The 26,346-nt window shown below is 42.4% G+C and overlaps 1 protein-coding gene across 1 annotated transcript in view; it reads right to left on the minus strand.

The window, feature by feature from the left end:
- SDHC (succinate dehydrogenase complex subunit C) overlaps positions 1-26,346 on the minus strand; it is a 61,801-nt gene that overhangs the window by 23,222 nt on the left and 12,233 nt on the right. The window contains exons 3-4 of the mRNA XM_006162043.3: positions 22,903-23,004; positions 10,442-10,503 (exon numbers count right to left, since the gene is read on the minus strand). Of these exons, the coding sequence (XP_006162105.1) occupies positions 10,442-10,503; positions 22,903-23,004 (164 nt within the window). The remainder of the gene's footprint in view (positions 1-10,441; positions 10,504-22,902; positions 23,005-26,346) is intronic.

A 26,346-nucleotide genomic window follows, 5' to 3' on the forward strand; every position in this document is an offset into this window, starting at 1 on the left:
GATATGTACATATCAGCTGTGCTTGCTATTGAAAATATTTAGATTTATTAAGATATTTAGTGAAACAATAAAATGGGGGAGGCATAGAAAGCAACAATAGATACCAGACACAGTGTGGGAGGAGGATGGGAGATGGCAGAGGGTGAGCTAGGGAATCAAGGATGGGAAAAAAGGCAAAATATACAGAAAACAAGAAATGGAAAATGATTTGTTGACAATAACACATATGTTGATGTGCTTGATTGAGCCAATATACAGTGTATTCTCAATGGAAAAATCTCATTTTGTATGCTATAATAATGTACAGTGAATGAATGTAAATAAAGAAAAAAATGTATAAAAAAAAAAAAAGAACTTAAAAAAAAAAAGTTATCATAGTACGTTATAAATATTTACTTGTCTTATTCCTTAGACTCTACTACCCTTGAGGATAGAGGCTATTTATTATTCCTGTCTAATTTCTAATACATAACAGATTAACTGGAAAGAAAAAGGGAGTTTTTTTGGAGAGGGTTTTGCTAGAGGGCATGTGTGCTTGCCAAAAAGACAGAGAGAGAGACAGAGAGACAGAAAGTGAGAAATCGCCCCCTGGGGGGATGGTCACGCCGCAATCCCTCCTCCTCCATTCTCCTCTCGGGATCTTGGGCACGCACGCACACGCGCCCGGAACGAGTTTAAGCCGCCGGGTCCGGGACGCAAATCGCAGTCGACTACACGGGAGTCCCGCGACATAGGCATTACACCAACTGCTGGTCCCAAGAAGAAACATTTTTAAAAAGTTGATTTACTGGGCCAGCAGGCAGCATTGTGGTTAAGGTGCTAGACTCCCACATAGCTGGCCATGGTTCAAATCCCTGACCAGTGGCTTGAAAAATCACACTAGGCGTGTGTGTATGAATGCCCCAAATCCCAAAAAGAGAGTAGAGAAGGGAATAAGGCATGGCTATTTTCACTGAAGGGTGATTTCTCACCTTCCCTGTCTCTCTCTAGAGGGCATGTGCCCTATGGCAAAAACATTTTTTAAAATCTTATTTATTTCTTTGGAGAGACAGAAAGACACTCCTAACAAGTCTCCATACCATGATCTACCCCCAGCCAGCCAGGCTGCACGTGCCCTGTGTATACAGGAAGACCTCAGGACCTGCCTGGGTGGCTTCAGTATCACAAAGTACTGTGTTACCACTGCCCACTGTGGCTGGCCAAATTATCCTTTTTTTTTTTTAACAACAAAAAGTACACATATGCATGAGAGAATAAAAGAGAAAGATAGGGAGTACCTCTCAAAGAGTCTTGTCATGCTTCAGCCCCCTTTTCCCAGCTCCTCAGGATACTGGACATCTGTGCACACACCTGGCACGTTTTCAAGCCAATCTAGAAATCTGAACCTGTGGTAGACCATATGGCAACCAGCCTTGCAGGGCACTGTATTACCACTGTGTCACACAGACTGGGCCTGAACATTTTTTAAGTTATTTATCTCTCTCATGAGAGAGACAAAGACAGACAAAGAGGTCCCAATGCCATGATCCAAACCCATTCCTAGCGAGTCTGTCAGGTGAGTCCAGCATCACAAAGCACTGCCCAAATGAATATTTCTGAAATGACCACTAAGAGTAAAGTGATTAGCATGCACAAAATCATTTAGCAAATAAAGATTTACTAAGCAACTACTGAGTGCTAGAGGGTATGAGTGATAAAATAGACAGCTTGCCCACTGTCTCAAGAGTTTACAGTCTCGGGACCAGCAGTTAGCGTAATGGCTATGTCGCTGGACTCCCACAGTCAACTGCGGTTCGCATCCCAGACCTGGTGGCTTAAAACTCACGCCAGGCGCATGTGCATGCGTGCCCAAGATTACAAGATGAGAATGGAGGAGAAAGGATTACAGCGTGGCCATCCCCCCTGGGGGGTGATTTCTCACTTTCTGTCTCTCTATCTGACTGGTGAGCACATGCGCCCTATAGCAAAAACCTCTTAAAAAATAAAAAAAGAGTTTATAGTCTAATAAAAGATTTATAAAAAGCTATTAGAAAATGGGCTAGCTCCATGGCCTGCTGGTTAAGGCAGTGGGATCCTACATGGCCAACCATATGATTCATGTCCCAGACCCAGTGGCTTGAAAGCATGCTAGGCACATGTGTGTGTGCACTGAAAATCCTGAAAGGAGGGGCCAGTGGGTGCATGGTGGTTAAAGCACTGGACTCTCACATGACCCACCGCAATCTGAGTCCTGGACCAGGTGGCTTGAAAATCAAGTTGGGCACGTGTGCATGAATGCCCAAAATCCTGAGGAGAATGGAGGAAAAGAGACTGCAGTGTGGCTATCCACCATGGGGTATGATTTCTCACTTTCCTTCTCTCCATCTCTCTCTGGTGAGCACACACATGCTATAGCAAAGATCTAAAAAAAAAAAAGAATAGAAAAGAAAAATCCCCCAAAGGAAAGAGCAATGGAGGAAAAGTCACTGACCATTCCCCACAGCAGATATTTTCGCCCTTTCCCTCTCTATATCTCTCTGAGAGTACACATGCCCACTAGCATTAAAAAAAAAAAAAGTCAGCAAACAAAATAATTACAAACGTGTAATAAAAGCTATGAAAGAAATAACTAGTACAATAGGAACTATGTGCTGTGAAATGGAAAATTAACAAGGAAGTTACTATAGATACAGTGGTGCTTAGCAAAGTATTCTGTGAGTTGACATTTTTGTTGAGATCTGAAGAATCAGAAGAAACTAAGCATACATTCTGCAGCAAGAGATTTGGGGTGAGCACTTCAGAACAAAGAAACAAACACACAATCCGAGGTAGAAAGAGTTTTGCCTTTTCCAATAAATTCAAAGAACAGTGTGGCTGGAACAGAGGAAGCAAGGGGAGGAAAGTAAGGAATAAGTTAGGCCAGGGCCAGATCTGGCAGGGCAGAGGTCATGGTGGAGATTTAAATTTTCGTCTAAGTGTAAAGGCAAATACGGTCATTGGAAGATTCTAAACAAGGGAGTGACATGATTCTATTTATTTTCAAAAGATTTTTCTGGGGCCAGCAGGTGGCATGTAGGTTAAAGCAATTAGATCCCACATGGCTGATAATGTGGTTTGAGTCCTGGACCCAGCAGCCTGAAAATCACACTGGGTATGTGTGCATGTGTGCCCAAAATCCTGAGAGGAGAATGGAGAAGGAATTGCAGCGTGGTCATCTTCCCCAGGGGATAGCTTCTCACTCTCTCTGTCTCTTTCTGGTGAATACAAGTACCCTATGACAAACTTTAAAAAAAAGAGAGAGAAAGACAGAGACAGACTTTTCTCTTCCTTTCTTTTCTTTTCTTGTCAGAGAGTGACAGAAAAAACACGGAAAGAACTTCCTAATGGGGCATAGTTACACTGCAACCCCCTTCCCTCCGTTTCTCCCTCATATCAGGATTTTAGGTGGGCATGTACACACACCAGCAGGTTACTTGGCAGCCAGGGCTGGGACTCCAACCATGGTTGGCCATGTGGGATCTGGTTCCCAACACACAGCACCTAACCACATGCTTAAGAGGCCAGAAAGCTTTTTCTTGCTGTTATGTAAAAAAACAGATGGGAGGGCCACAAAAATGCAAAGCTATAATTGAACTGACTTCATTTTAGGCCAAATGATTCAATTTCTCTTGTCGTCTGGTCCAGTGCACATCATCTTCAAAATGCCTGTTAATTAAATTTATCATGGTTCTCATCCTGTTTCCATAAAATTGCTTGGAATTTCATCAATTCTAAGCATTTTTAAAGAGAATTATCCATTCAATTTTATTTATCACTACTTTTTAAAAATAACTATTTATTATCATTATTTTTCAATTTGACTGGAGAGAGACAGAGAGAGAAAGAGAGAAAGAGAAAAAGTGAAAAGAACCTCGGTCAGCCATGTGGGAGTTCAGTGTCTCCAACCACCAGACCATCTGCCAGCCTCATCATTATTATTTTTTAATTTGCTATAGGACACATGTGCCCACCAGAGAGTTAGAAAGAGGAAAGTGAGAAAACAAGCTGCCAGGTCTGGGACTCAAACCATGGTTGGCCATGTGGGAGTCCAGCGCCTTAAGCACCATACCACCTGCAGGCCCAATTCTGAGCATTATTAAATGCCCATTTTGTAAGGAACAAACTGATTTAGTGATTCACCTGGCAAAAATCTTATTTTATTTACTTATTTCCTCCATGAAGGCAGAAGACAGAGACAGCACTATCCCCAGCAACAGCCAGACTCAGATCCTGGACTCAGATGTACCCAGTGTACTCAGGAAGGGCTCTGGGTGACCCAGAACTTTCCACTGGGGTCAGCTTCCAAAAGTGCATATTTTAACCACAGAGACGAAATCTGGGCCCTTCCTCCAGTTTTGAAAGAAGGACCTTCAGCATTTGAAGGAAAAAGAATAACTATTACCCCGTGGAAAAGAGCCACTAGGTTCTATCATGAATTAAGGCAGAAGGTTTAGGGGAAAAAAAGGACACATGTTACTGAATTTAAGGTCATTCAAAGTGGTCAGCAGAAAAAGCAAAAAACGGGACCAGCAGTTAGCGTAATGGCTATGTCTCTGGACTCCCATGTAGTCGATCCCAGTTCAAGTCCCGGATCCAGTGGCTTAAACTCACGCCTGGTGCGTGTGTGCGTGCGTGCCCGCCCAAGATCCTGAGAGGAGAAAGGAGAAGGGATTGCCATCTCCCCTGGGGTATGAGTTCCTGCTTTCTGTCTCTCTGTCTCTGTCTTTCTGGCGAGCACACACGCCCAATAGCAAAAACCTCTCCCAAAAAAAAAGGCAAAAAATAAATCTGTTAAATATAGTAATGAAAAATATCCAACTGTAGCCATGTCTAGCAAATGAATACTTTATTGCTCCAGTCTGTAAGAGTCAACATCCTTTTTTTCATTCAGTGATGACAAATGCATTGAGATAATAAGAGAAGCTAAAGCCTAATAAATTGTCATTGGGAGACCAGCAGTTGGCGTAATGGCTATGTCGCTGAACTCCCATGTAGTCGACCACGGTTCAAGTCCTGGACCCGGAGGCTCAAACTCATGCTGGGCGCGTGTGCATGCATACCCAAGATCCCGAGAGGAGAATGGAGGAGAAGGGATTGCTGCGTGGCCATCCCTCCTTGGCAGTGATTTCTCGCTTTCTGTCTGTCTGTCTCAGTCTTTCTGGTGAGTGAGTGCACATGCCCTACAGCAAAACCTTCTCAAAAAAAAAAAAAAAAAATGCCATTGGTCATGATTTGAGGATTGAATCTGCTCGTTAACATCACTCACCTGTCCAGAAAACATGAATCTAAAGGTTTCTAAATCAATCTCAAATTTCTTACTCTAAATAAGTAAAAATAAAAGTAAATATTAATTTATGGTAAGAATGGCCTAATCTGGGGCCAGCAGGTGGTGTGATAGTTAAGGCACTGGACTCCCATATTGCTGACCACAGTTTGAGGCCTGGACCTGATGGCTTGCTTTATCACTTTCCCTCTCTCTCTCTGGTACCCTATAGCAAAATTTTAAAAATAATAAAGTCAAATAAATAATTTTTAGAAGAAAAGAATGGCTTAATCTTGAAAGTTGTCTTTACTGACTTATTTTTTTGGGGGAGAGGTTTTTGCTATAGAGTGCATGCGCCCGCCAGAAAGACACAGACAGAGAGAGAGAGAGAGACAGAAAGTGAGAAATCACCCCCTGGGGGGATGGCCACACTGCAATCCCTTCTCTGGGGATCTTGGGCAAGCATGCACACACAACCAGAGTGAGTTTAAGCCACCGGTCTGGGACTCGAACCACGGTTGACTACGTGGGAGTCCAGCAACATAGCCATTACGCCAATTGCTGGTCTCAGAAAGTTATCAGTTCACTATCAGCAGCATGGATTCCTAAGGGATATAATCATCCTTACACGTGGATACTACCATCTCTTTACCGATCAAAGTAATAATAGCATAGGAATGACAATGACAGGTCTTAGATAGATTCCTATCCTTACTTATCAATTAATAACAGTTAAATATACACATACACATATATATGATTGTGAAAAGCAGAGACAGCTTCAGATAATCCATGCCAAAGTCTTAAGAGAGCTCGCTAAATACAAGATTCCTACAGGGACTAGTAGGTGGTGTAGTGGTTAAGGCGCTGGACACTCCCACATGAATGACCACGGTTCGAGTCCTGGACTTGGTGACTTGTTTTCTCACTTTCCCTCTCTCTCTCTCTGTGTCTCTCTCTAGTCAAATTAAAATAAATGAATAAATAAATAATTTTTTTAAAAAAAGCGTCCTAAACTACCATCACCAGCAGTGCTGATGACCACTGTAGCAAAAACTGTCTATAGAAGCCTAGGAGGGGCCAGGAAGTACAGTAAGAAAACCAGAAGGAAGGGCACTTTTCTAATACCACCGTCCCTTCACCACAACAAAAGTCAAAAGAAATCCCCACTCCTCCCCTGATAGCTCGATGTGGCACCAAACTTCTGGAATAAGAGCACATTACATCCTAGGACCCAAGGGCTGCCATCTGCTCCATGCCACACAAATGGGCTGTGTCCTGGCAAGCTGGTAATGATGCTCAATGTGATGAATAAAACTTGGGCTTTGCTCCCGAGCTAAAGAATCATAAGTAAGAGAGGGGCTTAGAGCTTCACATGAGGTAAAATGGTGGGGTTTCTGTCTGTCAGGTATATGACCTCATACAGATTCTAGGCAAGATATTTTCTCTATACCTAGAATGAGGTTAAAGACAGACCAGGGCACCATCCACAGGAGAAAAGAGTCTGCACATACAGAGAGTTTTATGTTATTCAAAGTCCTAAGCTCATTTTCCCTTGCCAGCAAAGGGCTTAGGCGATCAGCTTGGAGCAGACAGCTCGTTAATGTGTGAACAGCTCATCTGAGCATTTCTTTTGGAAAGCACTCCACCACTCTTCCACTGCATCTGTTCCTCCTGCAGATACACAACAGCTTGACAGCATTTACCAGGAGACAGCACAAGTTCCCCAGATGTCTCAAGGAGACTAGTAGAGAATAAACTCAGATTTACTTATGCAGTACTCCGTGAACCTCAGAGAAAGGTTGACAAGGCCAAATAAGTAAAGCAAAAGAGTTTATTTGGGCCAAGGTTGAGGACCATCACATGGATGCCACAGGATCTCAGCTGCTCTAGATAGATGTACTGAGGTCTTAAGATTTCAAGACAATTTTAAAAGCAAAAACCTTAAGTGTGCAGGGGGATTACATCACTGTTTTGGCCATGGTAGCAAGGGTGACCTGGCACACCGCTCTTGGCTACTGGTGCCACTGTTGGCATCATTATTGTTATTAGCGGGACAAAAGCTTTGGGCAGATGTCTTTGCAAGAGTCCTTGTGATCATTCTTTATTTATTTACTTAATTTTTTTGGAGAGGTTTTTGCCATAGGGTGCGTGCGCTCGCCAGAAAGACAGAGAGACAGAGAGACAGAAAGCAAGAAAGCACTCCCCAGGGGGGATGGCCACGCCGCAATCCCTTCTGCTCCATTCTTTTCCCGGGATCTTGGGCACGCACACACATGTGCCTGGTGTGAGTTTAAGCCACCAGGTTCGGGACTCGAACTGCGGTCGACTACATGGGAGTCCAAAAACACAGTCATTATGCCAACTGCTGGTCCCCCTTGTGACCATTCTTATCAGGCATACTTGCAGCAGAATGGCCCCTTCAGGGCTTTCTCCAGCACGGTTTAGTCAGAGTTTAACACAAGCTGACACAAACAACTCCATTTTGATTCTGTTAACTATCACAACTCTAATACGTTATAACCTCTTATTTCCAATGAAATAAGTAGTTTTCAGATAAACTAGAAATTCACACAATACAGAAGTATTAGTGTTGAGATACTGTAAGAAATGCTGATCATCCCTTCTCCAAAATGCTTAGGACCAGAAGTGTTTTGGATTTCAGATGTTTTTGGATTTTTGGAATAACTACCTATTTATCTTGGAGATGGGACCAAGATAATCACACAATTTAGGTTTTTGCTATAGAGCACAGACAGAGATAGACAGAAAGAGAAAGGGAATATGAGAAACCATTCCCCAGGGGCATGGCCATGCGGCAATCCTTTCTCCTCCATTCTCCTCCTGGGATTTTTGGCATGCAAGCACATGTACCCAGCATGAGTTTTAAGTCATCGGGTTCGGGACTTAAACCAAGGCCCACCATATGCAAATCCAGTGCCTTAGCCACCATGCCACCTGCTGGCCCAAAACAAAAACAATGTTTTGTTTTTCATCATTTTTATTTATTTATTTTAGACAGAACCTTGATAGGTCGCAATCCTCACACCTCAGCCTTTCAAGCAGCTGGGAAGACAGGCACATACCACTACACCCATCTTCATAGGACGGGATGAGAATCAAAGTCAGGCATCCTCAGTCTGCCCAGTAGCAGTGTCAATCAGCATGTATCACCATGGCTAGGCCCTGAATTGCAGCATTTTGACTGCAACCTGTCACATGAGGTCAGACATGGAATTTCCCCCTTGTGGTATCATATGTATGCTCAAAAGGTTCTGAATTTTGGAGCATTTTGTATTTTGGATTGTCAGACTCGGGATGCACAAACTGAAGTTAGGTAGTTATCACAGTCAATATGCAGTGGAGCAAAATAAGATACCTCTAGAGCCTTGAAGACATGATTATATACTGAACAGAAATTTAGGAACAAAATGTATAAAAATACGTTAACAGGAAAAAGAAGTGGAATTCACCTGCAGTAAGCAAAGATGTATTGACTATCTACTGCAGTCTAGGCACCATGCAGAGTGATAAAAATACAGACAGGTACAATCTAAGTCCTTATAGAACATACAACTCTGTAAGAAAGAATGACAATGAACAAAAAAATTACTTATTTTTGTTTTGTTATAACTGCCAGAGGGTTTGTACACTCACCAGAGATAAACGTCAGGTACATGTGTGCCTACAATTCCAAGAGAGGACCGAAGGAGAAATGACTGCAGTGCGGCCATCCCCCTTGAGGGGTGAGTTCTCACTTTCTCTCTCTCTCTCTGGTAAGCATATCCACCCTAAAGTACAAACTAAAACTTTTTAAAGAGGTTTTTGCCATAGGGTGCATGTGCTTGCTAGAAAGCCAGAGAGACAGAGAGCGAGATATCACCCCCCAGGGGGGATGGCCATGTCACAATCCCTTCTCCTCCATTCTCCTCTCGGGATCTTGGGCATGCATGCACAAGCGCCCAGCGTGAGTTTAAGCCACCGGGTCCGGGACTCGGACGGTGGTCGACTACATGGGAGATTAGCGACATAGCCATTACACTAACTGCTGGTCCTGAAACTAAAACTTAACAAAACAAAACAAAAAACTGGACTAGTAGATAGTGAATGGTTACATTACTAAACTCCTGTGTAGTCAACTGTAGTTCGAGTGACAAGGAATTGGTGCTAAAACCGATGTTTTGGAAGAATGAGGTTGATAACTGATTTTGTTTTCTATTTTTTTGTTTTATTTTAGTTTACTTATAACTTCCATAAGTAAGACAGACAGATAGACAGCACCCCCAAAAGGTCTTGATACCACAATGCAACCCTAGCTTGCAGCTAGACCCGAGTCATGGGGAAGCAAGTGCCAGGCGTACTCAGAGAGGTCTCTGAACCAGAACCAGGACTCTTCCCGTATGGGACCACCATCATATAGCCTGATCTCTCTTTTGAAAATTACTTATTCATTGAAATTAGAGCTGAGAGGGACAGAGACAGAGGGGGGGGGAGAGGGAGGGAGGAAAGGTGAGGTAGCAAGCCGCCAGGTCCGGGACTTGAACCGCGGTCAGCCATGTGGGAGTCCAGTGTCCCTAACCACCACCCCGTGATCTGTCGTCCCACCCCACCCGTTTCTTTAATGATAGAGAGTGAATGCACAGGCATGAGAGAGAGAGAGACAGCACCTTTGACAAGGTCTTGTCAGACTGCAAGTCACTTTACCCAGCCCTCCAGCTCCTGGATTTTGGGTGCTGTATGCACCCAAATTTTCAGGCTGACTTGGGGACCTGAACCAGGGATCAGTCAGGTGGCTTCCAGCACTGCAAAACAGCACATTACGAACTGTACCACCTACGCTTAGCATGATGACTGATCTTGGACCATGTTTCATCAGCAGTCAGCCAGTCAGTAAATGTCCATCACACTTCTGACTTACTCTCTGTAACTGCAATATCTAACATCAAGAAGTACTAGGGAATAAGTTAAATATCTACTAAGAAAAGGGGCTGAAAATTATTAAAGAAATGAATAAACATCAAGCTTAAGGGGACTCATTCCCCCAAATCGAGTTGCTGGGCTATGAGGGAGACAGAGATAAGAGCCACAGAAACAGCAGTTTTTCAAAGAAGCATGTGCATGCGTGTGTGGGTATGCATGTATAAAAACGCACGTACATACCTGCACTCAAGGCCATACCAGTGCCACGGTGGCAGATGGACATCGCCATGGGAAGAGACCATCTGAAAAGAAACACATAACAGTCATTTTTTTTTCTTTTGGAGAGGTTTTTGCTATATGGCGCACACGCTCACCAGAAAGACAGAGAGACACAGAGAGACAGAAAGCGAGAGATCCCCCTCCAGGGAGGATGGCCATGCCACAATCCCCTCTCCTCCATTCTCCTCTCAGGATCTTGGGCATGCAGGCACACATGCCTGACACGAGTTTAAGCCACCGGGTCCGGGACTCGAACTGCAGTTGACTACATGGGAGTCCAGCAACACAGCCATTATGCCAACTGTTGGTCCTGATAGCCCTCTCTTTTACTGGACTGCAATAATGGTAAGAGGTGAGAAAAGGAGGACCAGCAGTTGGTGTAATGGCTATGTCGCTGGACTACCATGTAGTTGATCAAGGTTCGAGTACCAAGCCCCGTAGCTTTAAACTCACACTGGACACACATGTGTACATGGTCACAATGGGCACGTGTGTGTGCGTGCCCAAGATCCCGAGAGGAGAATGGAGGAGAAGGTATTGCGGCGGGGCCATCCCCCGGGGGTGATTTCTCGCTTTCTGTCTGTCTCTCTGTCTCACTGTCTTTCTGAAGAGTGCATGCACCCTATAGCAAAAACCTCTCAAAAAAAGAGGTGAGCAAAGGAAATGATGCTAAGTCAAAGTCTTTTCTTGATTAATAGAACACAACCACCTAGGTTATTCTGTTTCTCTAGTCTTTTTTTTTTTATAAGAATTATTTTAACTTTATTTATTTTTATTATTATTTTCTAATTTGACCAGAGAGAGAGAGAAGGAAGTGAGAAAGGATTTCACCAGGTCCAGGACTTGAACCATGGTTGGCCAGGAGGAAGCCCAGTGACTTTAACCACCATGCGACCTGCTGGTCCTTGTTTTTCTAATCTTAACAGTGAAAGAGAAAATTGAAGTGAGTTTTATTTACCCATAGTATTACATGGTCATTCTGAATTCTACTGATTACATGCCCTAAAATATCCAAATGGAAACACCACTAATTCTCTAATATACTATTCATTCCATATTTATATATCCAATGTTGTACTTAGAATAGATTTCTTTCTTCCTTCCTTTTATTTTTTTACATAGGGCAAGTGTGCTTGCCAGAGAGACAGAGAAAGACAGTGAGAGGGAAAGTAAAAAATGACCCCCTGGGGAATAGCCACGCTGCAATCCCTTCTCCTCCATTTTCCTGGGATATTGGGCACTTACACACGTGTACCCAGAATGATTTTCAAGCCACCAGGTCCAGGACTTGTGTGCACATACGTGAGAATGAGAAAGAGAAAAGAGATGAGCACCCTCCACAGGGCCGGTTGGGCTGTGATCCCCTCTCGAGATCTTGGGCACATGCGCCCAGCGTCTGTTTAAGCCACCGGGTCCAGGACTCGAATTGCGGTTGAACACATGGGAGTCCAGCGACATAGCCATTATGATAACTGCTGGTCCTGAAAAAGGTATCTTATTTATTTCTGCATTTCTAGCTTCTAAAGAATTATCAAGTATACTGTAAGTAACCAAAAACAATTTTCTGACACAAACTGTATTTATTGTTATTTCTTTTGTACTTTGTTAATAGAATGTTAATCAAAGGAAAGCTAGAGACATAGAGTAAGTGAATTTCAGCAAGTGCTCTAACAACTGTGTTGTAAACAAGACCATCAAGAAAATAAAAGCATTTCTTCAAAGAATATTTACAAACAGCCAGTAAGTACAGAAAAAGATGCTCAATGTCAATAATCATTTATTTCCATGCCTCCTCCAATAAAACTCTAGAAGTCATTAACAGAAAATATAATTGCCTAGTGGTTAAGGCAGCTGGATCCCCTAGAGCTAATCATGCAGTTCAAGTCCTGGACCTGATGGCTTAAGAAACATGCTTTGCACATGTGTGTGCATGCTCCAAACCCCCAAAGGTGGGAGAAATAGAGAGGAGAATGTAGCATGACCATGCTTCATGAGGGGTGCTTTATCACTTTTCCTCTCTGTCTCTCTCTGGCCAGCATCCACACTCTATGGCAAATTTTTTTCTTTCTTTCTTTTTTTTTTTTGGAGAGCTTTTCACTGTAGGGCGTGTGCGCTTGCCAGACAGACAGAGAGAGACATAGAGACAGAAAGCGAGAAATCACCCCCCAGGGGGGATGGTCACGCCGCAATCCCTTCTCCTCCATTCTCCTCTCGGGATCTTGGGCATGCACGCACACGCGCCCGGCGTGAGTTTTAAGCCACCGGGTCCGGGACACGAACCGCGGTCAACTACGTGGGAGTCCAGCGACATAGCCATTACGCTAACTGCTGGTTCCCTCTATGGCAAATTTTTTAAAAAGAAAATGTGAATTGGGCTGACCCCATGGCATAGTGGTTAAGGGAGCTGGATCCCACAGACAAGACACAGTTTGAGTCCCAGACCCAGTGATTTCAAAAATGTACCAGGCACATGTGCTTTTGTGCCTCAAATCCTGAATGGATGCAGAAATGGGAAGGAATTACGACCATATCCCTTTGAGGGCTATCTTTCTCTCCTTCTTTGTCTCTCTGGTGAGTACATGTACCCTCTGTACATGTATCCTTTTAATTTAAAATTTTATAATATATTTTCAGATATCTCAGATATCCTTCCTTGATCAATCCTGGAAAGAGTCCCATGTTCCCTGGTTTTTGTCCACAAGCTTGTCTAGAGTCCCATAACTAGAAGAGCAAACAAGGCAGAGAAAGATTCACCTCATCAGACTACCATTCTTATTTTTTGGAGAGGTTTTTGCTATAGGGCACGTGCACTCGCCAGAAAGACAGAGAGGGACAGAGACAAAAAGCAAGAAATCATCCTCCAGAGGGCATGGCCATGCCACAATCCCTTCTCCTTCATTCTCCTCTTGGAATCTTGGGCACGCATGCACACAGGGCCGGTGTGAGTTTAAGCCACCGGGTCCGGGATCTGAACTGCGGTCGACTACATGGGAGTCCAGCAACATAGCCATTATGCCATCTGCTGGTCCTCAGACTACCATTCTTTACATTACCTGTGAGAAACGGCCAGAGATTTCAACACAGATCCAGAATAATTTAGAAATTGTTCAGCATCATGGCCAACCATGGTGTGAGCCCCAGGCCTGACAGCTTGCTTTCTCACTTTCTTTCTCTCTCTCTCTCTCTGTCTCTGTTTCACTCGATCCCTGTCTGGGCAAATTAATATAAATAAATAAATGGATAAATGAAGTTAAATAATTCTTTTAAAAAAGGTGTTCAATATCATAATCCTCCCCCAAACCATTTATCTCTTTAAAAAAAAGTTTCACCATAAAGTAGCAAGACTTGAAGATCACTTATTAGCTTCTTGCTGTTTTAGTAGAATGTCTGCTTTCTACAATCAGAATTATTCCTGGAATCTGGCTTGGGAAAAAAACTGAAGGGTTATGGTATTTGAGGAGGTGGCTAAAAAATGGCCAGCCTCCCTGGTAAGAATCCAAGTAAAGAGGGTAGCAGAACTCAAATCTGCTAGATTAGCAGAAATAAAAAGAAATTAACAGAAACTTTTTTTAGATGACATCAGCAAAAACAACTACCAATGCTATCTTAAGGACAAGAGGTATATAAATTTCTCACTTTCCCTTCCTCCCTCCCTCTCTGGTGAGCGCACACACATTTTGGCAGGGGAAAAAAAATCTTCCTAAAGATCGGATCTGTTTTTGTTTTATTTCGTTTTTGGTACAGTGCATGTGTGTTTGACAGAAGGGAGTGGCAAGAAATCACTCAGGGGCAGGGGGGTGGCCACATGCAATCCCTTCTCCTCTAGTCTCCTCTTGGGATTTTGGGCACACGCACACACGCACCTGGCATGATCTTCACACCCCTGGGTACATGACTTGAACTGCAGAATCAGTCATGTGGGATCCAGTGCTTGAATCTCCACCCTACTTACTACCCCATCACAGAATAGGTTTAATTAATATAACATCTTCACTCTGTAACCTTATAGTGGAGAAACCTAGTAGACACATCTTAGCCAGTGATGTAAGCTAACATCACCAGTAATTGGATAAATTATCACCATATACCTCCTGAAATAACGCACTAGGAAGAGCACAACATCGGGGTTGGCAAGGGGTGTAGTGGTTAAAGTGCTGGACTCCCATATGGCTGACCATGGTTCAAGTCCCAGACCTGGTGACTTGCTTTCTCACTTTACCTTTCTCTCCCTCTCTCTCTAGTCAAATTAAAAAATAATAACAAATAAAATTAAATAAATAAGTAATTTTTTTTTGAGAGGTTTTTGCTATAGGGCGCATGCGTTTGCCAGACAGAGAGACAGAGAGATAGAAAGCGAGAAATCACCCCCCAGGGGGATGGTCACACTGCAATCCCTTCTCCATTCTCCTCTCGGGATCTTGAGCACGCACACACACGCACTCGGTGTGAGTTTTAAGCCACCAGGTCCAGGACTAGAACCGCGGTTGGCTACATGGGAGTTCAGCAACATACCTATTATGCTAACTGCTGGTCCCAATAAATAAGTAATTCTTAAAAAAAAAAAAAAAAAAAAAAAGAGGGGTGAAGAAGACAACAATTACGGCAGAGAGAGAGAGAGCATCACTTCAGGAAGATTCATGCCAAAAATGTATAAATCATGGGCCAGCAGATGGCATGGAGATTAAGGCAGCTGGATCCCACTGTGCAGTTCGAGTCCCAGACTCAGCAGCTTGGAAATCATGCCAAGAACATGTGTATGTGTGCCCAAAGTCCTGAGAAGAAAATGGAGGAGAAGGTACTGTGGCATGGCCATCCCAAGAGGTGATTTCTCTCTTTTCCAGCAAGTGCATGTACCTCAAACTGCAAACTGGGAAAAAAAAGTATAAATGACAAGACAACATCAGACAAAATCAAACTGAGGAACACTGAAAAAATGTCAAGGTCCTTCTTAAAGATAAGACTAAAAAACTTTTAGTTTTAATGAAGGAAACATGACAGCAAAAAGTTAAATAAAAATAATTATTTTTAAAAATATTAATGAGACTTGAAGTTTAGATAGTAACACTGAATTGATGTTAATTTTCAGACTGTGATGGTTATACTATGGAGAGTATCTTTGTTTTTGTTTCCTTAGGTTTGTTGTTAAAATTTCATTTACTGGGGCCTGCAAGTGGTATGGTAGCTAAGGGTACTGGACTCGCACATGGCCAACCATGGTTCGAGTCCTAGACAAGGTGCTTCCTTTCTCACCCCCTCCCCTGTCAAATTAAAAGTAAATAAATAAGTAAATAAAGTTAAAATAATTTTTTAAAAATTTAATTTATTATTTTCATTTTTAAAATTTGCTACAGAGTACATGCAATCACCAGAGAGAAAGAGGGAAGATAAGAAAGCACCTTGCCAGGTCCAGGACTTGAACCGTGGTCGGCCATGTGGGAGTCTAGGGCTTTAGCCACCACATTACCTGCCAGCCTGCTAGGTTTTTGCCATAGGGTATGTGCACATGCAAGAGAATAACAGAGAGGGAAAGTGAAAAATCACCCCCCTCAAGGGGGGATGGCCATGGCACAAAAGCCCTTCTCTATTCTCCTCTTGAGATCTTGGACACGCATGCACATACATGTGCCCGGCATGATTTTCAAGCCGTGGGTCCAGGATTTGAATTATGATCAGCCATGTAGGAGTCTAGTGCCTTAACCATGCCACCTACTGGTCCCATAGAGAATGTCTTTAAATTGAGGAAATAAATATGCACATATTAAGCAGTTGTAGTGGCAGATAACGGCGTTTCTAAAAATGTCCACATTCTATGGGAACCAGCAGTTAGCGTAATGGCTATGTCGCTGGACTCCCACGTAGTCGACCGCGGTTCGTGTCCCGGACCCGGTGGCTTAAAACTCACGCCGGGCACGTGTGCGTGCGTGCCCAAGATCCCGAGAGGAGAATGGAGAAGGGATTGCGGCATGACCATCCCCCCTGGGGGGTGATTTCTCGCTTTCTGTCTCTATGTCTCTCTCTGTCTGTCTGGCGAGCGCACACGCCCTACAGTGAAAATCTCTCCAAAAAAAAAAAAAAATGTCCACATTCTAATCCGTAGAAACTATGAAGATGTCACCTTACATGGCAAAGGGAAATTAAGATTACAGATAAGATTAAGGTTGCTAATAAACTGACCTTAGATAAGACTACCCTGGATTATCTAGATGGGCCCAATGTAATCACAAGGTCTTTAAAAACCAGAAAAGGCTAGCAAAGGAGTTGGAGATAAAATGTGATGATGGTAGCAGAGTAGATAGAATATAATGGAAAAATTCAGGACCATCAGGTAGTGTGGTAGTTAGGGCACTGGACTCCCACATGACTGACTATGGTTCAAGTCCCAGATGTGGCAGCTTGCTTTCTTACTTTCCCTCTCTCCTGCTCTCTCTCTATCTCTGTGTCTCTCTCTGGTGAGTGTGTGTGCCCTACAGCAAATTAAAATAAGAATAATCATAAATAAAATTAAGTAATTTTTAGTGAAAAAAGAATGCAATGGAAGAATTCAACCTGCCATTGCTGGTCCTGAAAATGAAGGAAGGAGACCACCAGCCCAGGAATTCAGGTAGCCTCTAGAAATTGCAAAAGGCAAGGAAACAGATTGTTCCCAAAGCTCTGGAGGGGAACACAGCCCTGCTGACATCCTGGTGTTAGACCTGATCAGACTTCTGACCTACAGCACAGGTATGCTATGTTAAGCTACTACACAGGCAGGAATTTGTTACAGCATCAAGGAGAAAACTAGCATAGGCTATAGTACATGGGCAGTGGGGTGCTGCTGCCACAAATACCCAAAAAATGTGGGAGTGTCTTTGGAACTGGGCATCACGAAAAAGCTGGAAAAACTTCTAGAACTGAGACAGAAAAAGCCTAGACTGCCTTCAACAAATTGTTAGTAGAAATATGGATGCATGTGGTGAGGATGAGGAGAAACTGTAATCCCTGTACACCACTGTGGGAATGTGACATGGTGTAGCCACTTTGGAAAACAGTTAGGCAGTATCTTAAATGTTAAACACAGAGCTACCATATGAAGAACAATTCTTCTCCTAGGTATACATTCAAGAGAAATTATGTTCATACAAAAACTTGTACACAAATAGACACATGGCCAACTGTGGTTCAAGTCCTGGACCTGGTGGCTTGAAAATCATGCTAGGCACATGTGTGTGTGTCCAAGATCCCAGGAGGAGAATGGAGAAGGGATTGTGGGATGGCCATTCACCTGGAGAGTGATTTCACACCTTTCCTCCACTGTGTGTGTGTGTGTGTGTGTGTCTCTGGTGAGTGCACACACCCTAAGGCATAAACCTCTATTAAAACACACACACAATTAGGCTTGCATATGTGAGTACCCAAAATCCGGAAAGGCAGGTGAAATGGAGGAGAAAGGATTGTGGAGTTGACTATCCCCTATGGTGGACGCTTTCTTACTTTCCCTTCCCTAACCCCCTACGCCCTGATAAGCTTACCCGCTGGCAAATTAAACAAAAAGGAACTGAGTATCAATACATGCTAAAATACAGATGAACTCTGAAAAACTCTAAACTGCAGTGATGGCTGCATAATTCTGGATACACTAAAGCCACTAAACCGTATACTTCGAATGTGTGAATTGTATTGTATGTAAATCATATCTCAAAAGATTGTTGCGGGCCTGTCCCGTGGCCAAGAGCTGGATTCCGCAAGGCTGAACCCAGTTTAAGTCCTGGCCCAGCAGCTTGAAAATTATGTCTAATATGTATATGTATGCCCCAAATCCTGATAGGATAAAGAAATAGACGAAAAGGGACTGTGGTGTGACCACACCAAACTGGGAGGGTGATTTCTCCTCCTCTTCACTCTTTGATGAGCACATACAACCTCTGGCAATTAAAAATACTGTGTTGTCAAAAAAGTCATGACAGGGGGACCAGCAGTTAGCGTAATGGCTATGTCGCTGGACTCCCACATAGTTGACGGTGATTCGCGTCCCGGATCCAGTGGCTTAAACTCACGCCGGGCGTGTGTGCGTGCGTGCCCAAGATCCCGAGAGGAGAATAGAGGAGAAGGGATTGTGGCGTGACCATCCCCCCTGGGGGGTGATTTCTCACTTTCTGTCTCTCTGTCTCTCTCTATCTGTCTGGCGAGCACACGTGCCCTATAGCAAAAACCTCTCCAAAAAAAAAAAAAAAAAGTCACAACATATTTTTCTATACAAAAATGCATCATCACTTTTTAGATCACCCAGTAATAATAATAATTAAGAAAAAAAAACCCCAAAGGGTCAGTAGATGGCATGGTGGCTAAGGTCCTAGATCCCACATGAATGACTTCATGGTTCAAGTACCAAACCCAGTGACTTGAAAAAAATGCTAGGTGTGTGTGTGTACGCGTCCCCCAAATCTCGAGAGTATGGAAGAGAAGGGATTGCAGCATGGCTGTTCTCTCTGGGGATGATTTCTCACTTTCCCTCTCACTCTGTCTCTGGCAAGTGCACAAGTCCTATGGCAAAAATCTAAAAAAAAAGCAAATGTTAATTCAGTTAGTGAGAACTCTAAAGGAAATCAAGAGCATGACATGGGGGGGGGGCAGCAGATGACATGGTGGTTGAGGGCACTAGGCTCCCACATGGCTGGCCCCAGTTTGAGTCCCAGACCTGGTGGGTTGCTTTCTTGCTTTCTCACTTTCTCTCTCTCTCTCTCCACTTTTCTCTCTCTCTGTCCCTTTCTGGGCAAATTAAAATAAATAAAGTTAAGTAAAATAATTCTTTAAAAAAAAAAAAAGGGCATGATATGGAAAACACATAATTGCCTTACAGAATATCTCAATCAGTGTGGACAGACTTTAGGTAGAAACATGGATGTTAAAGGTGTTATCAGTGAGGGCTCAGGAGGAAATAAGGGATACATCACTGAAAACTTGCAAAAAGGGGATATGGCAGCAGAAAGCTTAGCAGAATTGTCTTGCAGTAACACAGAAAGCAGAACTTAATGGAAGTACAGCCTAGTCTCTTTTTGCTGCTTATAATAAAAGGAAACAGGAAAAAGCTAGGTTGAGGGAAGAACTATTAAAAAAAAAAAAGAGACAGAACTTCATGATCTGAGAAATTCTCAGCATTTCTAGATTGAAAAAGAAATTTAAAAATCTAAAATTAAGAGAAACTGTCAAGAAAGAAAAGGCCAAAGGTCAGAATACTCATGCGATCATATCAAAGGCTCTTACGGGACTAGCAGGTGGCATGGATGGTGGTTAAGGTGCTGGACTCCTGCATGGCCAACCATGTCTCGGGTCCTGGACCTGGCAGCTTGTTTTCTCACTTTCTCCCCCTTTCTCTCTCTCTCTCTGTCTCTGGTCAAATTTAAAAAATAATAATAAAATAATTCCTTTTTTTAAAGAATTATTTAACTTTATTTTAATTTGATCAGAGAGGGACTGAATGAGAGAGAGGGGGAGAGCTGAAAGAAGGAAGAGGAAAGGGAAAAAAAAAAGCCGCTGGGTCCAGAACTCAAACCATGGTCGGCCGTGGAGTCCAGTGCCCTAACCACCATGCCACCTGCCGGCCCTGTAAAATAAAATAAATCTTAAAAAACAAAAAAAAGTTCTTAGATGAGATCAGCCATTTTACTAGTGAGTTAGTAAACCCCTCAACCCTTTAAGTAGAAGCCCAAACAGAAGTGAGATTACTTAGGAAAGATGTATAAAAAGCCTCTCGTCTAAATCTCATGACATACACAGAAGATCCACAATGGGTTTGGTTGTTTGTTTGCTTTAGAGGGTTTTGCCAAGCATGTGTGCTTGCCAGAGAGAGAGAGACACACACACACAGAAAGACAGTGAAAGGTAAAGTGAGAAATCATCCCCAAGGGGGATGGGCACACTGCAATTCCTTCTCCTCCATTCTCCTCCTGGGATCTTGGGCACGCATGCACATGCACCCAGCATGATTTTCAAGCCACCAGGTCAGAAACTCAAACTGCAGATGGCCATATGGGAGTTCAGCGATGTAACCGCTATGCCATCTGCTAGTCCCTTGAGAATGTAATACGGAAATATTCCCAACATGGACTAAAAGTGACAGAAAAAGGTGAAGTGAAATGAAGTTGCCATATCCATAAAATTCCACAAATAAGAGCCTGGCTGAAGGACAGTAGAATAGCAGTACAGTATGATGTTCTGCAAGTTGATTCCACATAGGAAGGTTTCTGATTCAAGTCCAGAAACCTCCCTAAACAAACTAGGCACACACTTGCCATGATGTGGGGCTGGCTGATCATGGTATGCCTAAGGAGCCTATTGGGGTGTGCACTCTTTCTCTCATCTCCCTTATGCAAGAAATAAACAAATGTTTGGGGTGGGGGAGCCAGGCTAGTAAAATTATTCAGCTGCAAAAGTATGTGCGACCTTTCCTAAAAAAAGGAAGAATGGAGAGTACAACTATAAATCCAGAGAGCAAGGCCAATAACCCCAAAGGATCACTCTTACCCCTCAGAACCAGTTTGCCCAGCTGGATTTCAAAACTGCTTCGAACCAGACTTCTTCTTTCATTTTCTTCTTCACTTTTTATATTTGTCAGAGGGTACATGTGCTTGCCAGAGAGAGTGAAAAAAATCACCTCCCCACGGGGCATGGTCATGCAGCAATCCTTTCTCCTCTATTTCTCTATCCTGTCTAGATTTGGGGCCTGCATGCACACGTGCCCAGTGTGTTTTACAAATGGCCAGAGCCAGAAACTGAACTGCAGTCAGTCACATGGGGTCTGGCTCCCTTAAACACTAGGCTAGCGATAGGGCCAGATCTTCCTTTCTTTTTATCCTATGTCTGCCCCACCACTATATTCTGGGATATTTTGGGACCGGGTAACTATTTAGTTTCACAGATGAAGAAAAAATGTGCTTTAGGAAGGATTATGCCCACAGCCTCACCCATACCTGATTTAGATAGTGAGATTTAAATGAAATGTTAAGAATTTAAGTTGATGCTGTAGTAAAAATTTTGGGGCCACACAATGAGAACATATTTTTGCATGTGGGACACACACCATCTTTGGGAGTGAGATGGTGGATTATAGTAGATAGAATGTACTCTTCAAAAGTATCAATGGCTTAATCCCTGAACCTGTGAATATATCTCCTTAAGCCACAAAAGGGACTTTGCAGAAATGATTAAATTAAGGATGGAGAGATTGTCCTGGATTATTGGATGGGGTCCAAATATAGTCACAAGAGTCCTTCAAAGCAGAAGGAGACAGATGAGGTCAGAGTGAAACATAACGAAAAAGACTCTGTTGTTAGTTGCTCTGAAGATGGAGAGAAAATGCCATAAGCCAAGAAATGTGGGTGGCCTCTGGAAGCTGGAAAAGGCAAAGAAATTAATCTTTCATTAGAGCCTCCAGAAAAGAATGGCACCCCTGGGAACACCTTAATTTAAGCTTAGTAAGACATGCATCACACTCCTCATCTACAGAACTACTGGGTCGTCGGTAAAATCATGCCATATTTTTCTATGTTCTTCTATGCACAAATGCATCATGACCTTTCTGATGATCCAATATAAGACAATAAATGTGTGTTATTGTAAGCCACTAAGTCTGTGAAAACTTGTTACAGTAGCAATATAAAACTAACATAAGAGTAATGGGGCTTAGGTTCTGCGATTTGTTGTTAAATAATTCAGACACATTAACAGGTTGGAAATCTACACTAAGATATATGGGAACTCTGTATATTACTTCTGCAACTGTTATGTAAATTGGAAATTATTTCAAAACGTTTTTAAAAAGAATTATTTTATTATTTTTAAAAACTTGACCAGACACAGAGAGAAAGAAAAAGTGAGAAAACAAGCCACCAAGTGTAGGACTCGAACCAAGGTTGGCCATGTGGGAGTCCAGTACCTGAACCACCACACCACCTGCCAGCCCAAAAAACATTTCTTTTTTAATTAATAAAAATTTCCTTGTGATCTACCAGAATTTTCTTTTTTTAAAAAAATTATTTATTTAATTTTATTCATTTATTTTATTTTGACTAGAGAGAGATAGAGAGAGCAAAAGAGAGAAAGTGATAAAGCAAGCCATCAGGTCACAGATTCGAACTATGGTTTGCCATGTGAGAGTGTCCAGCTTCTTAACCACCACACCACCTGCTGGCCCCTCTACCAGAATTTTCTAAGTGGTAGTTTTGATGGCAAAATTACCCTCCTAAGGCTGGAACATAGAACTTAGTCATCTCCGTATTAAAAAGAATTGAGATAACCCTTATGTTATTCCCTCTCCACTGATGGGTTCACCTCATCAACACGGCTGCACTCCCACTGAGTAAAATGAGAGAAATACCAAGGAGGCTCAGGACCAACTCGGAAAGTTTCACCCACTACGTTACAGTCTTTGGCTTCACAGCTCTTACCTGTAAATAGTGATATGGGGAGATAAAGGACGGTTTGAACCTGTGTTCTTATTCCAGAATTGCTCCATCTCTTCTTTGGCTGTGGTTCCTAAAGGAACGGCACTAAAATAAAATCACAAGGTTTTTAAATAATTAAAAGCAAGCTTGATTTAATATTTTGCGTAACAAATTTACTAAAAAAAAATTAGGACAACGTGTTCCTCCATTTACCTTATTTTTAAGCCAAGTTTGATTCAGTTAATAACCTCAACTGCCCAGTAAGGTCCTACCAGAGGCTAACTCTTCTTTCCAGTTCTGCTCAGTACATGAGCACAGCAATGAAACCCCAACTGCTGCTGCTGCTTTTTTTTTTTTTTAAGAAGTACTTATTAAATTTCATTTTTGTTACTATTATTATCTTTAATTTAACCGAAGAGTGACGTAGAAAGAAGGTGGGAGAGAGTGAGAAAGCAAGCCACCAGGTCTGGGATTCAAACCATGGACAACCATGTGAGAGTCTGGCACCTCAACCACCATACCACCTGCTGGCCCACACCAACTTTTTTTTCTTTAATGCCAGAGGACACATGCACTTGCCAGGGATGGAGAGAGAGAGAGAGGGAGGGAGGAAAAAGCGCCCTTCAAAGGGCATGGTCACACTACAATCTCTTCTCCATGTCTCCATATTACAGAGATTTTGGCCACACACACATATGCACCTGAAGTGTTTTTCAAATCAGCAAAGTCAAGATTCAAACCATGGTAGATTTTATGGTATCTGGCTCCCTTAACCACTAAGCCATGGGGCCAGGCCCCAACTTCTATTTTGCAAGCACAGCATTTCAAAACCACTCATATAAATGGATTAGCTTTTACTAAGATATTGGTACTATCTTGTATACTTCTCTTCTGTCAGGTTCTCAAAAATCAAGAATGGAAGGGGCCAGCAAGTGGTGTGGTGGTTAAAGGAGCTGGATTCCCACATGGCCGACCGTAGTTCAAACCCTGGACCTGATGGCTTGCATTATTTCTTTCCCTTCTCTCTGTCTGTCTCTGGTCAAATTAAAAAATAACAACAAATGGAATTAAATAAATACATTCCTTTTTTTAAAAATCAAGAACTGAATTCAGCTGAAAACTTTTGAACAGTTTTGGTTTCCCTGTGCCAGGGTTTCAATGTGTCCCCCAAAGTTAATGTGTTGAAAAGTCAATCCTGATGGAACAACACTGAGGGATGGGCCTGATGGGATGAGTTCAGGCATGAAGGCAGTCCTCATAGATGGATTACTGTTACTATCACAGAGTGTGTTTCTATACAACAGTGAGTCTGTTATAAAAGTGAGTATGGCTCTTGTCACATATGCTCTCTTGCCCTTCCATCTTCCTCCACAGGGGTGGCACAGATGCCAGCCCTTTGATACTGGCATTTCCAGCCTCTATAGCAATAGGTCAAATAAAATGTCCTAACATATCCTGCAGAGGGATGGGTTGAGACCAACTGTCACACAACTAAAACGTTCAGTTAACATAAATAATACAAGGTAAAAAAAATCAGCTCCCTTAAATGCTAGACCACAAGGCCGACCCTCTAACGTTAATAAGACATAAAATAATAATAAAGAGTAAAAAACAATAATAATAATAGATATAATAACACAAAGGCAACTGTTGAAGTATAGACTAGAAACACATAAATAGCAGGAAGAAATATATTTATATGAAGTCCTAGAAGGTACTCAAAATTAAAGACAGTACAAAAAAATAAGTATTAAGGAAAGAAAGACAAAATAGAGAAGAAAAAAAACAGAGTTAGATGTCAAAGAAAGAATCAAGAAGTCAGAACACAACGATAAAGTTAAATGCAGGGGTCCTCAAAAATTTCATGTAAAATGTACATTATGTAAAAGTTATGTGTGGATTTGGGACCAGCAGATGGTGACATCAATGGATTCTCACATGGTCAACCGTGGTTTGAATCCCAGACTGGGTGGCTTCAAACTCACGCTGGGTGTGTGTATGTGCATGCGCAAAACCCCATGAGGAGATTGGAAGAGAAGGGATTGCAGCGCAGCCATCTCCGGGGGAGGGGGAGTGAGTTCTCACTTCCTCTCTCGATTTGTCTCTCCAGCAAGCACACTTGCTTTATACCAAAAATCGTTCTTTAAGAAAAAAAAAAAAAAAAAAAAAAGAAACCACAAAGAAAGAAAGAAAAGCTATGTGGGGATTTAAAAAAATTTTCAGGGACCACCAGATGGCGTAATGATTACATTGCTGAACTCTCATATAGTCAACCATGGTTCAAGTCCTCGACCCGACCACTTAAAACACACCAGGCGGATGTGCATGCATGCTCAAATCCTAACAGGAGAATTGAGAAGGCACTGCAGCCTGGCCTTCCCCCGTGGGGGGTTATTTCTTGCTTTCTGTCTCTCTGTCTCTGTCTCTCCAGCAAGCATACGTGCTCTATAGAAAAAAATCTCTAAGATGCTGGCAGGTGGCGTGGCAGATAAAGGTAGATTACCCTTGTGGCCAATCATGGTTCAAGTCCTGGACCTGGTGGTTTGCTTTTTCACTTTCCCTTTCTCTCTCTCTCTCTCTGGTCAAGTTAAAAAATAATAATGGAGTTAGGTAAATAAATAATTCTATTTTTTAATTGTTCTTAAAAATTATTTTATTTAACTTTATTTATTTATTTACTTAAATTTGACCACAGAGGGACAGAGTGACAGTGAGAGAGAGGGAAAGCAAATTGCCAGGTCTGGGACTCAAGTCCAGCACCCTTCACCACACACCTGCCAGCCCCCAATAAATATTTTTTTTAAATAATCATTTAATTTTATTTATTCATTCATTTATTTTTCATTTGATCAGAGAGAGAGGGAAAGTGAGAAAGCAAACCACCAGGTCCGGCACTTGAACCATGGTCAGCCATGTGGGACTGCCCAGTGCCTTAATTACACGCCACGTGCTGCTGCCCCCAATAAATAATTCCTAAAAGAGAACAAAAGAAAAGAAAAAATCTCTAAAAAATTAAAAATTTTTTGTACCAAAATAAACTCATACTTTCACCTAATTTTTCCTTAGACTTTCAAAAGTCCTTTATACTGCAGAAAGCTTAAAATGAATAAAATTAAGAGAAGACTAAAGGGGGACCGGCAGTTGGCATAATGGCTATGTTGCTGGACTCCCATGTAGTTGACCGTGGTTTAAGTACCGGACCCGGAGGCTTAAACTCACGCTGGGCGCGTGTGTGCATGCCCAAGATCCTGAGAAGAGAATGGAGGAGAAGTGATTGTGGCGTGGCCATAACCCTGGGGGGTGATTTCTCGCTTTCTGTCTCTCTGTCTCTCTTTTTGGTGAGCGCACGCGTCCTATAGCAAAAAGCCTCTCAAAAAAAAAAAAAAAAAAAAAAAAAAAAAAAAAAAAAAAAACCTTTTTACTTGGTTTTTTTTAAGAAAAATCAAA

The sequence above is a fragment of the Tupaia chinensis genome, unplaced genomic scaffold (genome assembly GCF_000334495.1).
Source record: "Tupaia chinensis unplaced genomic scaffold, TupChi_1.0 Scaffold139585_1, whole genome shotgun sequence".
Taxonomy (NCBI): domain Eukaryota; kingdom Metazoa; phylum Chordata; class Mammalia; order Scandentia; family Tupaiidae; genus Tupaia; species Tupaia belangeri.